Source organism: Oncorhynchus kisutch, linkage group LG15, assembly GCF_002021735.2.
Source record: "Oncorhynchus kisutch isolate 150728-3 linkage group LG15, Okis_V2, whole genome shotgun sequence".
Lineage (NCBI taxonomy): Eukaryota > Metazoa > Chordata > Actinopteri > Salmoniformes > Salmonidae > Oncorhynchus > Oncorhynchus kisutch.
In genome coordinates, this window is record NC_034188.2 from 60,936,098 (window position 1) to 60,949,727 (window position 13,630).

The following is a 13,630-nucleotide window of genomic DNA, read 5'->3' on the forward strand; positions in this document are numbered from 1 at the left end:
AGGGATATCACCAGAGTAAATATTGTTCTAAATGCATTCTTGACATTCCTCCCAAACACCTTTTTTTCCAGCACTTGGGCAGTTGTTGCATCTCATGCGCTATCACAACAGCTGTTTGTCATTTGACTGTCATTCATTAAATTCCTTCCTTCATCAGATGATATTTGAAAATATCTCAGCGTAATTGATCAGCTGGACACCAAATGCACATCCAACAAATATTATGCATAATTATTGAAGAACCACGTTAATGACAGTATCAATGTACATTTTAAATATAAAAGGCAAGGTGACTTTCGGTTAGAAGCACCCGATCTTGCAATTACATACATCATTTTGGATTTGTGTGCCCATAAACCGTTTTCACCCCATAACATAACGAGATCCACACAAAATGTTACAAGTTATATTGCATTTCTGAGATCTCTATAGATTTTTTTTTTTTTAAAGGTCAAATGGTTAGATCCAGGATTCCTACAGGATTCGATGTCTAATTTAACAGATTAATGCCAATATATCACAAATATAATTTACACTGCCAAAATTGCAAGGATAGAAAAGTAATATTTTATGTTGCATGATTTTGGACAAATCCTCAAGACACCAACCATGATAAAGGGTTAAACAGACAGTTGAAGTTGGAAGTTTACATACACCTCAGCCAAATACATTTAAACTCAGTTTTTCACAATTCCTGACATTTAATCCTAGTAAAAAGTCCCTGTCTTAGGTCAGTTAGGATCACCACTTTATTGTAAGAATGTGAAATGTCAGACTAATAGTAGAGAGAATGATTTATTTCAGCTTTAATTTCTTTCATCACATTCCCAGTGAGTCAGAAGTTTACATACACTCAATTAGTATTTGGTAGCATTGCCTTTAAATTGTTTAACTTGGGTCAAACGTGTCGGGTTGCCTTCCACAAGCTTCCCACAATAAGTTGGGTGAATTTTGGCTCATTCCTCCTTATAGAGCTGGTGTAACTGAGTCAGGTTTGTAGGCCTCCTTGCTCGCACACGCTTTTTCAGTTCTGCTCACACATTTTCTATAGGATTGATGTCAGGGCTTTGTGATGGCCACTCCAATACCTTGACTTTGCTGTCCTTAAGCCATTTTGCCACAACTTTGGAGGTATGTTTGGGGTCATTGTCCATTTGGAAGACCCATTTGCAACCAAGCTTCAACTTCCCGACTGATGTCTTGAGATGTTACTTCAATATATCTACATAATTGTCCATCCTTATGATGCCATCTATTTTGTGAAGTGCACTAGTCCATCCTGCAGAAAAGCTCCCCCACAACATGATGCTGCCACCCCTGTGCTTCATGGTTGGGATGGTGTTCTTTGGCTTGCAAGCCTCCCCCTTTTTCCTCCAAACATAATGATGGTCATTATGGCCGAACAGTTCTATTTTTGTTTCATCAGACCAGAGGACTGATCCAAAAAGTACAATCTTTGTCCGCATGTGCAGTTGCAAACCGTAGTCTGGCTTTTTTATGGCGGTTTTGGAGAAGTCGCTTTTTCCTTCCTGAGTGGCCTTTCAGGTTATGTCGATACAGGACTCGTTTTACTGTAGATATCAATACTTTTGTACCCGTTTCCTCCAGCATCTTCACAAGGTCCTTTGCAGTTGTTCTGGGATTGATTTGCACCTTTCGCACCAAAGTACGTTCATCTCTAAGAGACGAACGTGTCTCCTTCCTGAGCGGTATGACAGCCGTGTGGTCCCATGGTGTTTATACTTTCGTGCTATTGTTTGTACAGATGAACGTGGTACCTTCAGGTGTTTGGAAATTGCTCCCAAGCATGAACCAGACTTGTGGAGGACTTGTGGAGGATATCTTTTGATATACCATGATGTCAAGCAAAGAGGCACTGCGCTTGAAGGTGGGCCATGAAATACATCCACAGGTACACCTCCAATTGACTGAAATGATGTCAAATAGCCCATCAGAATCATTTAAAGTTGAAAACGATCAACTTGTGAATTGTATTTAATATAGCTACGATCTCCCCTTATTTCTTCATGTAATTACATAATACTTTGATAATATTCTGGCTTTTTTTGTTATCAACAGCTGTATCAAGTTGTCCTGTGTAGGAAATCCTCAGTGGTACCATAGTTAGACCCTTCTGCATACAGTATGCTGCCACCACCACACACAAATACACCTTGGGCAGTATGGCTTCACATATAGGAAAATACCCAGAAACTGCGTGTCCAATTCAAATCCCCGATCACATCAAAGCGACTTCATGGCATTGTTTGCTAGTACCACTGGCGTTAGTTAAGTGTCCCATTGACATCAAGACATCTCTTCTAATCCTTAGTCTGAGTTGTTTAGATAATGGCTTGTTGAGTGTCTGGGTCTTAGAACCACTCTGGTTCCTAGTGTCCCTCAACCCACTGGGGCTGTTCCTTCATGGCAACGATCAGCTCATTCGCTGTCGGACCGCCCCCTCGTCATTCCGCCTTCCATTCCACTGTTGCCTGGCAAGAGAGCAGAAAATTCTGGGGGTCAAATAGAACATTACAAATTTCAAATCCGATATTTGTTTTATTTGTAGAATAGTTTGTAATTTCATTATAATTCCAATTAGCTTCCTCTCCCCTTCCTTCCTCTCCTCCCTGTCCTTTCTTTCCCTGACCTATAATTCCTTACAATCAAATGCCGACCGCATTATCTACCAAGAAAATTCTCTTCGATTATAAATCACAGCCGTGTATATCTCGCCCCAATCCGACACATCGACGGCCCTGAAAGAACTTCATTGGACTCTGTAAACCACATATCCTGAGGCTGTATTTATTGTAGCTGGGGATTTTAACAAGGCCAATCTGAAAACAAGGCTCCCTACATTTTAGCAGCATATTGAATTCGCGACCCGGCTGGCAAAATTCTGGATCATCGCTACTCTAATTTCCGCGATGCACACAAAGCCCTCCTTCGCCCTCCTTTCGGCAAATCTGACCATGACTCCATTGTGTTGCTCCCAGCCTATAGACAGAAACTAAAACAGGAAACGCCCGTGCTCAGGTCTGTTCAACAGTGGTCCGACCAATCTGATTACGCAGACTGGGATGTGATCCGGATAGCCTCAGACAAACATTGATGTATACTCTGATTCGGTGAACCACGGGAACTAATAAAACCTTCCCCGACCAGAAACCGTGGATTGATGGCAGCATTCGCACAAAACTGAAAACGCGAACCACTGCTTTTAATCATGGCAAGGTGACTGAAAACATGACCGAATACAAACAGTGTAGCTATTCCCTTCACAAGACAATCAAACAAGCTAAGCGTCAGTATAGAGACAAAGTAGAGTCAATTCAACGGCTCAGACATGAGAAGTATGTGACAGGGTCTACAGTCAATCACGGATTACAATCACGGATTCCAACCCCTAGCCGTGTCCTAAGAGCATGCGCAGACCAGCTGGCTGGTGTGTTTACGGACATATTCAATCAATCCATTTCGCAGTCTGCTGTTCCCACATGCTTTGAGGGCCACCATTGTTCCTGCTCCCAAGAAAGCTAAGGTAACTGAGCTAAACGACTATCGCCCCATAGCACTCACTTCCATCATCATGAAGTGCTTTGAGACTAGTCAAAGATCATATCACCTCCACCCTACCTGACACCCTAGACTCACTCCAATTTGCTTACTGCCCCAATAGGTCCACTGTTGAAGGAATTTAATTCCTCTGTTTTAATTCCCAATTAAAATTAAACACTCTGTCAATTCATAAGAATTTGTAAGGCCCTTATTTTATAGGAATGGACAGAGCCCGGTCTTAAAAGTCAAGTAACAGCCTTTATTCAAGAGAGTACAGAGTACTTACACATTTTACCACAGGTTATAAACTGAAAATGACATCAGAGTTTCCTAAATGTTCCGTCTCTTCTTGACACTGGTAGAAATGCTCTATAGCTCTCAAGCCTTCCCTCCTCGCCTAGAGCCAAGGTCAACCAGTGTAGATAAGCGTTCTAGTCAGTCTGGAGATAATTAATTCCTTTGTACCAAGGAACAGACCGTCATCGTTCTAAACTCTTGACCACATTCACTACATTATATTCAGTACTGGGATCAAGAGAGAAAATTCATACATGTACAGTAACATAATGGTATTCTGATTAGTCAGGCCTGATTGAAATGTATACATAATTAGTCATTATAGGCAAAAATTCCCTTAACATCCACAGACGACACAATCACACTGCCCTAATCCATCTTGACAAGAGAAATACCTATGTAAAAATGATATTCATCGATTATAGCTCAGCATTTATCACCATAGTACCCTCCAATCTCGTCATTAAACTCGAGACCCTGGGTCTTGACACCGCCCTGTGCAACTGGGTCCTGGACTTTGACGGGCCGCCCCCAGGTGGTGATGGTAGGAAACAACATCCCGCTGATCCTCAACACTGTGGCCCCACAAGGGCGTTCTCAGCCCTCGCCTGTACTCCCTGTTCACCCATGACTGCGTGGCCATGCACGCCTCCAACTTGATCATCAAGTTTGCAGACAACACTACAGTGGTAGACTTGACGAGACGGCCTACAGGGAGGAGGTGAGGGCCCTCGGAGTGTGGTGTCAGGAAAATAACCTCACAATCAACGTCAACAAAACAAAGGAGATGATCGTGGACTTCAGGAAACAGCATAGGGAGCACCCCCCTTTCCATATCGACGGGACAGCAGTGGAGAAGATGGAAAGTTAAGTTCCTCGGCGTACACATCACGGACAAACTGAAATGGTCCACCCACACAGACAGCATGGTGAAGAAGGCGCAGCAGCGCCTCTTCAAACTCAGGAGGCTGAAGAAATGTGGCTTGTCACCTAAAACACTGACAAACTTTTACAGATGCACAATCGAGAGCATCCTGTCGGGCTGTCTCACCGCCTGGTACGGCAGCTGCTCCGCCCACTACCGTAAGGCTCTCCAGAGGGTAGTGAAGTCTGCACGACGCATCACAGGGGGCAAACTACCTGCCCTCCAGGACACCTACACCACCCGATGTCACAGGAAGGCCAAAAAGATCATCAACAACCATCCGAGACACTGCCTTTTCACCCCGCTATCATCCAGAAGGCAAGGTCAGTACAGGTGCATCAAAGCTGGGATCGAGAGACTGAAAAACAGCTTCTATCTCAAGGCATACAGACTCAATCTCTAACCACTTTAATAATTGGATGTAACAAATGTATCACCAGTCACTTAAACAATGGCACTTTATATAATGTATACATACCCTACATTACTCATCTCATATGTATATACTCTACACCATCTACTGCCTCTTACCTATGCTGTTCGGCCATCACTCAGCCAAATATTTACACTTGTGTATAAGGTAGCTGTTGTGAAATTGTTAGATAACCTGTAAGATTTTACATCACGGTCGGAACTAGAAGCACAAGCATTTTGCTACACTCGCATTAACATCTGCTAACCATGTGTATGTGACCATTAAAATGTAATTTGATTCAGACTCACCTGTCATCTCAGTGGCACTGGTCTGGCATCAGCCTGGGTCTGGAGAAGCTGGACTGGGGACTTTGGCCTTGCTGCTGGACTGGGGACTTGGGCCTTGCTGCTGGACTCCCCAGCGGCAGGGTTAGCATTAGCAATATGGCTAGCTTTAGCAATAGGGTTGTCATTAGCTTTAGCATTAAGGACAGCATTATCATTGGAGGTATTGTCACTAGCTTTGGAGGTAGCTGTGTTGCTCCTCTTTCCATCTGTGACATCAGTCTTCACCAGACACAGCATCTGAAGCAGTCCCATGGCATCAAAGTCCTCGCCCTCACATACCCCCCTCCTTCTTAGCAACTCCAACACCTACAACACAGAGCTATATTATATACACACACACACACACACACACACACACACACACACACACACACACACACACACACGCAAATGTCGTGACGAAGGTATGACATAGCCTCTTCCCCTTCAGGAGGTTGAAAAGATTTGGCATGGCCCTCAAATCCTCAAAATGTTAACACAGCTGCACCATTGCAGCATCTTGACTGGCTGCATCACTGCTTAGTATGGCAACTGCACTGGGGCCAAGCTCCCTGCCATCCAGGACCTCTCTATCAGGCGGTGTGAAAGGAAGGCCCGGAAAATTTTGGACTCCAGCCACCCAAGCCATAGACTGTTCTTTCTGCTTCCACACAGCAACCGGTACCGGAGCAAAAAGTCTGACATCAACAGGCTCCTGAACATCTTCCATACCCAGGCAATGAGACTGCTAAATAGCCATTTAATGGCTTCAAAAACCCTTCTATTTTTCCAGACACCTAGGTATTTGTAGTTGTCCACATATTCTAAGTCAGAACCGTCTAGAGTAGTGATGCTAGTCAGGCGGGTGGCAATCGGTTGAAGAGCATGCACTTAGTTTTACTAGCATTTAAAAGCAGTTGGGGGCCACGGTGTTGTATGGCGTTGAAGCTTGTTTGGAGGTTTGTTGGCACAGTGTCCAAAGAAGGGCCAGAAGTATACAGAATGGTGTCGTCATGCGTAGAGGTGGATCAGAGAATCACCAGCAGCAAGAGCAACATCAATGATATATACAGAGAAAAGAGTCCGCACGAGAATTGAGCCCTGTGGCACCCCCATGGAGACCGCCAGAGGTCCGGACAACAGGCCCTCCGATTTGACACACTGAACTCTATCTGAGAAGTAGTTGGTGAACCAGGCGAGGCAGTCATTTGAGAAGCCATGGCTATTGAGTATGCCGATAAGAATGCGATAAGAATGCGATGATTGACAGAATCGAAAGCCTTGGCCAGGTCAATGAAGAAAGCTGCACAGTACGGTCTTTAATCGATGGCGGTTGTGATATCGTTTAGGACCCTGGAAACCAGATTGCATAGTCTATTAACTTGGCTTTCGAAGATTTTAGAAAGGCAGGGCAGTATGGATATAGGTCTATAACAGTTTGGGTCTAAGGAGGGGGGGAGGACTGCGGCAGCTTTCCAATCTTTGGGAATCTGACGATACGAAAGAGAGGTTGAATAGGCTAGTAATAGGGGTTGCAACAATTTCTGGGGATAATTTTAGAAAGAGGGTCCAGATTGTCTAGCCCAGCTGATTTGTAGGGATCCAGATTCTGCAGCTCTTTCAGAACATTAGCTGTTTGAATTTGGGTGGAGAAGTGGGGGAGGTTTGGGCAAGTTGCTGCAGGGGGTGCTGAGGTGTTGACCGGGGTAGGGTTAGCCAGGTGGAAAGCATGGCCAGCCATGGAAAAATGCTTATTGAAATGATCGATTATAGTAGATTTATCAGTGGTGACAGTGTTTCCTATCCTCGGTGCAGTGGAAAGCTGGGAGGAGGTGCTCTTATTCTCCATGGACTTTACAGTGTCCCAAAACCTTTTGGAATTAGTGCTACAGGATGCAAATTTCTGCTTGAAAAAGCTAGCCTTAGCTTTCCTAACTGACAGAGTATATTGGTTCCTGACTTCCCTGAAGAGTTGCATATCGCGGGGGCTATTCGATACGAATGCAAAACGAGGGCAGTCAAGTCTGGGGTGAACCAAGGGCTATATCTGTTCTTAGTTCTAAATTTTTATTTAAGATGGAGAGGAAAGCACTTCTGAAGAGTAACCAGGCATCCTCTACTGACGGGATGAGGTAAATATCCTTCCAGGATACCCGGGCCAGGTCGGTTAGAAAGGCCTGCTTGCTGAAGTGTTTTAGGGAGCATTTGACAGTGATGAAGGGTGGTTGTTTGAGCTGTTCTTTCTATAATATGGACTTGGTCTTTTACCAAATAGTGCTATCTTCTGAATTACCACCCCTGTCTTGTCACAACACAACTGATTGGCTCAGGAAAGAAATTCCCCAAAAACTTTTAACAAGGCACACCTGTTAATTGAAATGCATTCCAGGTGACTACTTCATGAAGCTGGTTGAGAGAATGCCAAGAGTGTGCAAAGCTGTCATCAAGGCAAAAGGCAAAACTTTGAAGAATTTCAAATGTAAACTATATTTTTTGGTTGCTACATGACTGTGTTATTTCATAGTTTTGATGTCTTGACTTGTATTCTACAATGTAGAAAATAGTAAAAATAAAGAAAAAACCCTGGAATAAGTTGTGTCCAAACTTTTGACTGGTATTGCATGTCCTGATGCCTAATCACATTAACCCTATACATATCTACCCCCACCACTCCAGAATCCCTGCACATTATAAATGTGGTATTGGCACTGACCCTGCAACTGACTGTATATAGCTTACTTAAGTTCTTCTTATTTCTTATGTTTTTGTTCTACTTGACTATTCTCTATCATACTACTGATACTCATTACAGCATTGTTAGGGAAGTGCAAGCAAGATTCACTGTACTTGTGCATGTGACAATAAAAACTTGAAAATCCAACACCTATAACACAGAGCTACACACACACCTTCATGTACTTGTAGGACTTGAGCTCGCTGAGGTTTTCTTCCAGGAAAAGGAAGTAGAGTGTCAGGTCATCCCATTGCCCCTGGGGTAGCGGCAGAACACCGGTGGTAGGCAGTGATTGGTAGGACTCCAGGAAATGGGTGTGTGATTGGAAGAAAGGGCGCAGAGTGGAGTATATCACCACGGGAACCAGCATGGCGTACACCAGCAGGTTAACAAAGCTGAAATCACAATCCAGTCAACTTCATTTAAAAAGGGAACAACAATTACTTGCTAAAAAGGTGGCATAAAAACCTTAGCAAAGTGAAAACGCCCACGGCGACCAGCTTGCACTGTAATTGGTCGGGGATCGAGGTGTCATTGGCCAGGAGTCCGGTGCGTAGGGAACAGCCGAACTGTGGGGATTATCACAATTTATGACCAATTAGTTAGCCAGATAACTGACCCTAATTTATGTTGTGAGTTATGACTAGACCCACTTGGTCAGTGGGTCAGGGTTAGTTACCTGGTCAGTGAGGGATGCGAGGCAGAGGTAGTAGCCCAGGTAGACACAGGCCAAAAGCAAGGTGAGCAGGTTGAGGCCTCGACACAGCAGGTAGCGCCACAACAACACAACACTCCTCCTCTTGGTCAGCAGATACTGCTCCACCACCGGGTACATGAAACACCCCTCAGTAGGGTCGGACGCACCACTGTAGAGAGGGAGAGAGAGTTAGCAGTGATGGAGGTCAGGCCCATAGTAATGTCTGGAATGGAATTAACGGAACAGTATCAAACACTTCAAACGGTCTCCATGTGTATTACACCGGCTCTGACGTTCCTCGGATGTGGCAGGGCTTGCAAACTGTTACGGACTACAAAGGGAAAACTAGCCCTGAGCTGCCCAGTGACGTGAGCCTACCAGATGAGCTAAATGCATTTTCTGCTCGCTTCGAGGCAAGCAACACTGAAGCATTCATAAGAGCAACAGCTGTTCCAGACGACTGTGTGAGCACGCTCTCCGTAGCCGATGTGAGCAAGACCTTTAAACAGGTCAACATTCACAGACAGATTACCAGGCCGTGAACTCAAAGCATGCACAGACCAACTGGCAAGTGTCTTCACTTACATTTCAACCTCTTCCTGACCGAGTCTGTAATACCTACATGTTTCAAGCAGACCACCATAGTCCCTATGCCCAGGAAAGCAAAGGTAACCTGCCTAAATGACTACCGCCCTGTAGCACTCACGATGGTAGGCATGAAGTGCTTTGAAAGGCTGGTCATCGCTCACATCAACACCACCTTCCCGGAAACCCTAGACACACTCCAATTCGCATACCGCCCCAACAGATCCACAAATGAAGCAATCTCAATCGCACGCCACACTGCCCTTTCCCAACTGGACAAAAGGAACACCTATGTGAGAAGTCTGTTTATTGACTACAGCTCAGCGTTCAACACCAGAGTGCCCACAAAGCTAATCACTAAGCTAAGGACCCTTGGACTAAATACCTCCCTCTGCAACTGAATCCTGGACTTCCTGACGGCTGCCTCCAGGTGGTAAGGATAGGCAACAACACATTTGCCACGCTAATCCTCAGGGGTGTGTGCTTAGTCCTCTCCTGTACTCCCTGTTCACCCACGACTGTGTAGCCAAGCACAACTCCAACAACATAATTAAGTTTGCTGACGACAACAGTGGTAGGCCTGATCACCGATAACGATAAGACAGCCTATAGGGAGGTGGTCAGAGACCTGGCCGTGTGGTGGCAGGACAACAACCTCTCCCTCAATGTGAGCAAGACAGTTCCTTGGTGTCCACATCAACAAACTATTATGGTCCAAACACACCAAGACAGTTGTGAAGAGGGCACGACAATACCCATTCCCCCTCAGGAGACTGAAAAATTTGGCATGGGTCCCCAGATCCTCAAAAAGTTCTACAGCTGCATCCGAGAGCATCCTGACCAGTTGCATCACCACCTGGTATGGCAATTTCTCAGCATCCGACCGTAAGGCGCTACATAGGGCAGTGCGTACGGCCCAGTACGTCACTGGGGCCAAGCTTCCTGCCATCGAGGACCTATATATTAGGCGGTGTCAGAGGAAGGCCCCAAAAAATTGTCAAAGACCGCAGTCACCCAAGTCATAGACTGTTCTCTCTGCTACCGCACGGCAAGCGGTACCGGAGTGCCAAGTCTAGGTCCAAAAGGGTCCTTAACCGCTTCTAACCCCAAGCCATAAGACTGCTGAATAATTAATCAAAATGGCTACCCAGACTATTTACATTAACACACCCCCCCCCACCTTTGATTTTACACTGCTGCTACGCACTGTTTATCATTATGCATGGTCACATTATTAAATTTTTTATTTAACTAGGCAAGTCAGTTATGAAAAAATAAATACATTGTTTTTACAATGACAGCCTACCCTGGCCAAACCCAGATGACGCTGGGCCAATTGTGCGCCGCCCTATGGGACTCCCAATCACTGCCGGATGTGATTCAGCCTGGATTCAAACCAGGGACTGTAGTGACGGCTCTTGGACTGAGATGCAGTACCTTAGACCGCTGCGCCACTTGGGAGCAAATTTTACCCCTACCTACATAAACAAATTACCTCGATTAACTTGTACCCCCAGACATTGACTTGGTACCGGTACCCCCTGTATATAGACTCGTTATTGTTATTTGTGTTACTTTTTTATTGAGTAAATATTTTCTTAACTCTATTTCTTGAACTGCATTGTTGGTTAAGGGCTTGTAAGTAAGCATTTCACGGTAAGGTCTACACTGTTGGTTAAGGGCTTGTAAGTAAGCATTTCACGGTAAGGTCTACACTGTTGGTTAAGGGCTTGTAAGTAAGCATTTCACGGTAACGTTGTATTGTTGTATTCGGCACATGTGACATAACACTTGATTTGATGACGTTCTATTAATTCCATTCCAGCCTTTCAGTCTGTTTGATGCCTAATGAATCCAACCCAGTCAGCCTACCTGTCTGTGTGTTCCCCAGCAGTGGCCATGCGTTTAGCCAGAGTGACAGCACGGTTGTAGCAGCGGTCGAGCTCTTCTATGATGAAGCTGAGGTCTGACTGAAGCAGAGGCGAGGCAGAGAAACCCCAGAAAACTGCTGGACTATACATAATTACTGCTACCAACAGCAGGATATAGGGGAAGAACTGGGAAAGGGAGAGAGAGGAGGGTGGACAAAGGGCGAGAGGAAAGAGAAGAGAGAGAGCAAGTATTAGTTCTCTGTGTTTGCCCTTGTGTAGCCCTATGGATAGTCTGCAAGTGTAGGTTACCTTGTGTTGCCATAACTGTAGTGTTCGAGTGTGTAAGGCTGCCCAGCAGTAGGAATCCACGTATATGCCCTGGCGCCTGGAAAAGTTAGCTGGAGGGAAACAGCTGATCTGAACACCTGAAAGACAGACAGAAACACACAGAGATAATAATCACTAAATTATATCAGCATTTATGATTTAATAATTAATTCATCGCAAACACGTAACCCCCCCCCCCCCACCACACACACACACACACACACACAGACCTGTGACCTACTCACCCACAGAGACCTCCTGGGCGAAGGCTAGAGAGATGAGGAGGAGAGGGAGTCCCACCGCTACGCACGTCACCATCTTGTCCACGGCTAGTTCAGTGCGCACGGCGGGGTACCTTCCCTGACCCGGCTCCTTCAGGAGGAAATCACTGAACACATACTCTGTAGCAACGTGGGCGATAGCCATCTCTGACTCTGCTGTCTTAGCAGATCGACCCACGGTTTCGTTTCTAAACGTGTTTACCCTCGCTCAAAATGACAACGCTAAAGTTGAAACTGAAAGACGCACCATTGAAAAGTTAATGTAACTAGTGTGTCACGTGTACGCTTGACCAAACTATATAAATCAATCAAGCCATGCTATGAATTTAGCTAGCTAAATAAAGTATCTGGTTTGGCGGTGCACAACAAGGCAAATGCTGTTAACCAATTAAAATGCTTTGATGTCCCTTCCGGGGTGTCTCAAACTCGGGTAGGACAAACTCGGTTTCTTGGGATCTCCCTACCCTAAACTTAACCCTTACCGTCTCCTTAACCATTTAAAATGTCAACTTCAATGGGAGGTAGGAGCCCAGATAGCAAGAACCCTTTCAGATCCTTCCTTTTGTGTGTGTTTCTAAGCTCTGTGATCTTTCCATACTTCATTTTTTAATTGTTTTCTTTAACTAGGCAAGTCAGTTAAGAACAAATTCTTATTTATAATGACTGCCTACCCTGGCCAAACCCTAACCCCGACGACGCTGGGCCAATTGAGCGCCGCCCTATGGGACTCCCATTCACGGCCGATTGTGATACAGCCTGGAATCGAACCAGGGTCTGTAGTGGCGCCTCTAGCACTGATATGCAGTGCCTTCGACTACTGCGCCACTCGAGAGCCTCTTGCTTGCTTTATTCTTTCATTTTCCTCCCAATGTCTTTCACTGTGTTACCTTCACTGAATCACTCGCAAAACGTCTACAGGACACTGCACTTACACAGGCTTGCATGAAAGAAACGTTTTTTTTCCATCCTCTCTTTATGCACTGTAGCTGCATGTTTTTACTGTGTCTGATGAGAGCTGTTGCTCTTCCGTGAGGCCTGAGGGAGAGAGAGAGGGGTCACGGAGTGTCCTCCATCTGCAGACCTCATCACTCAGGCCCCTCGTCCCTCAGGCCACTCTCTATACTGCCACCTACTCTCAGGCCCTCTCGTCTTTATACAATGCCTTCAGAAAGTATTCAGACCCCTTGACTTTTTCCACATTTTGTTACGTTACAGGCTTTTTCTAAAAATGGATTTTAAAAAACAACTCAGTAATCTACACATAATGCCCCATAATGGCAAAACGAAAACAGCTTTTAAGGCATTTTTGCAAATGTATTACAAATAAAAAACTGAAATACCTTATTTACATAAGTATTCAGACCCTTTGCTATGAGACTTGAAATTCTGCTCAGGTGCATCCTGTTTCCATTGATTATCCTTGAGATGTTTTTACAACGTGATTGGACATGATTTGGAAAGGCACAAACTTGTCCCACAGTAGGTCCCACAGTTGACAGTGCATGTCAGATCAAAAACCAAGCCATGAGGTTGAAGGAATTGTCCGGAGAGCTCAGAGACAGGATTGTGTCGAGGCAAAGATCTGGGGAAGGGTATCAAAACATTTCCGCA

General features: G+C 45.1%; 1 protein-coding gene across 2 annotated transcripts; it reads right to left on the reverse strand.

The window, feature by feature from the left end:
• Positions 1 to 1,728: 1,728 nt before the first annotated feature.
• Positions 1,729 to 12,442, reverse strand: LOC109906071 (pannexin-1). 2 transcript variants are annotated; one of them, XM_020503726.2, is made up of 8 exons: positions 11,984 to 12,442; positions 11,721 to 11,836; positions 11,413 to 11,597; positions 8,938 to 9,124; positions 8,727 to 8,827; positions 8,434 to 8,653; positions 5,507 to 5,851; positions 1,729 to 2,492 (listed from the first exon to the last, which is right to left on the reverse strand). In XM_020503726.2, the coding sequence occupies exons 1-7, from the start codon at positions 12,162 to 12,164 to the stop codon at positions 5,510 to 5,512; spliced, it is 1,332 nt and encodes a 443-aa protein (XP_020359315.1). In that variant the 5' UTR covers positions 12,165 to 12,442; the 3' UTR covers positions 1,729 to 2,492; positions 5,507 to 5,509. The 2 variants fall into 2 exon arrangements, with proteins under 2 accessions (XP_020359315.1, XP_031646552.1); XM_031790692.1 differs by lacking the exon at positions 1,729 to 2,492 and having other exon boundaries at positions 5,700 to 5,864; positions 11,984 to 12,393.
• Between the last annotated feature and the right edge of the window lie 1,188 nt (positions 12,443 to 13,630).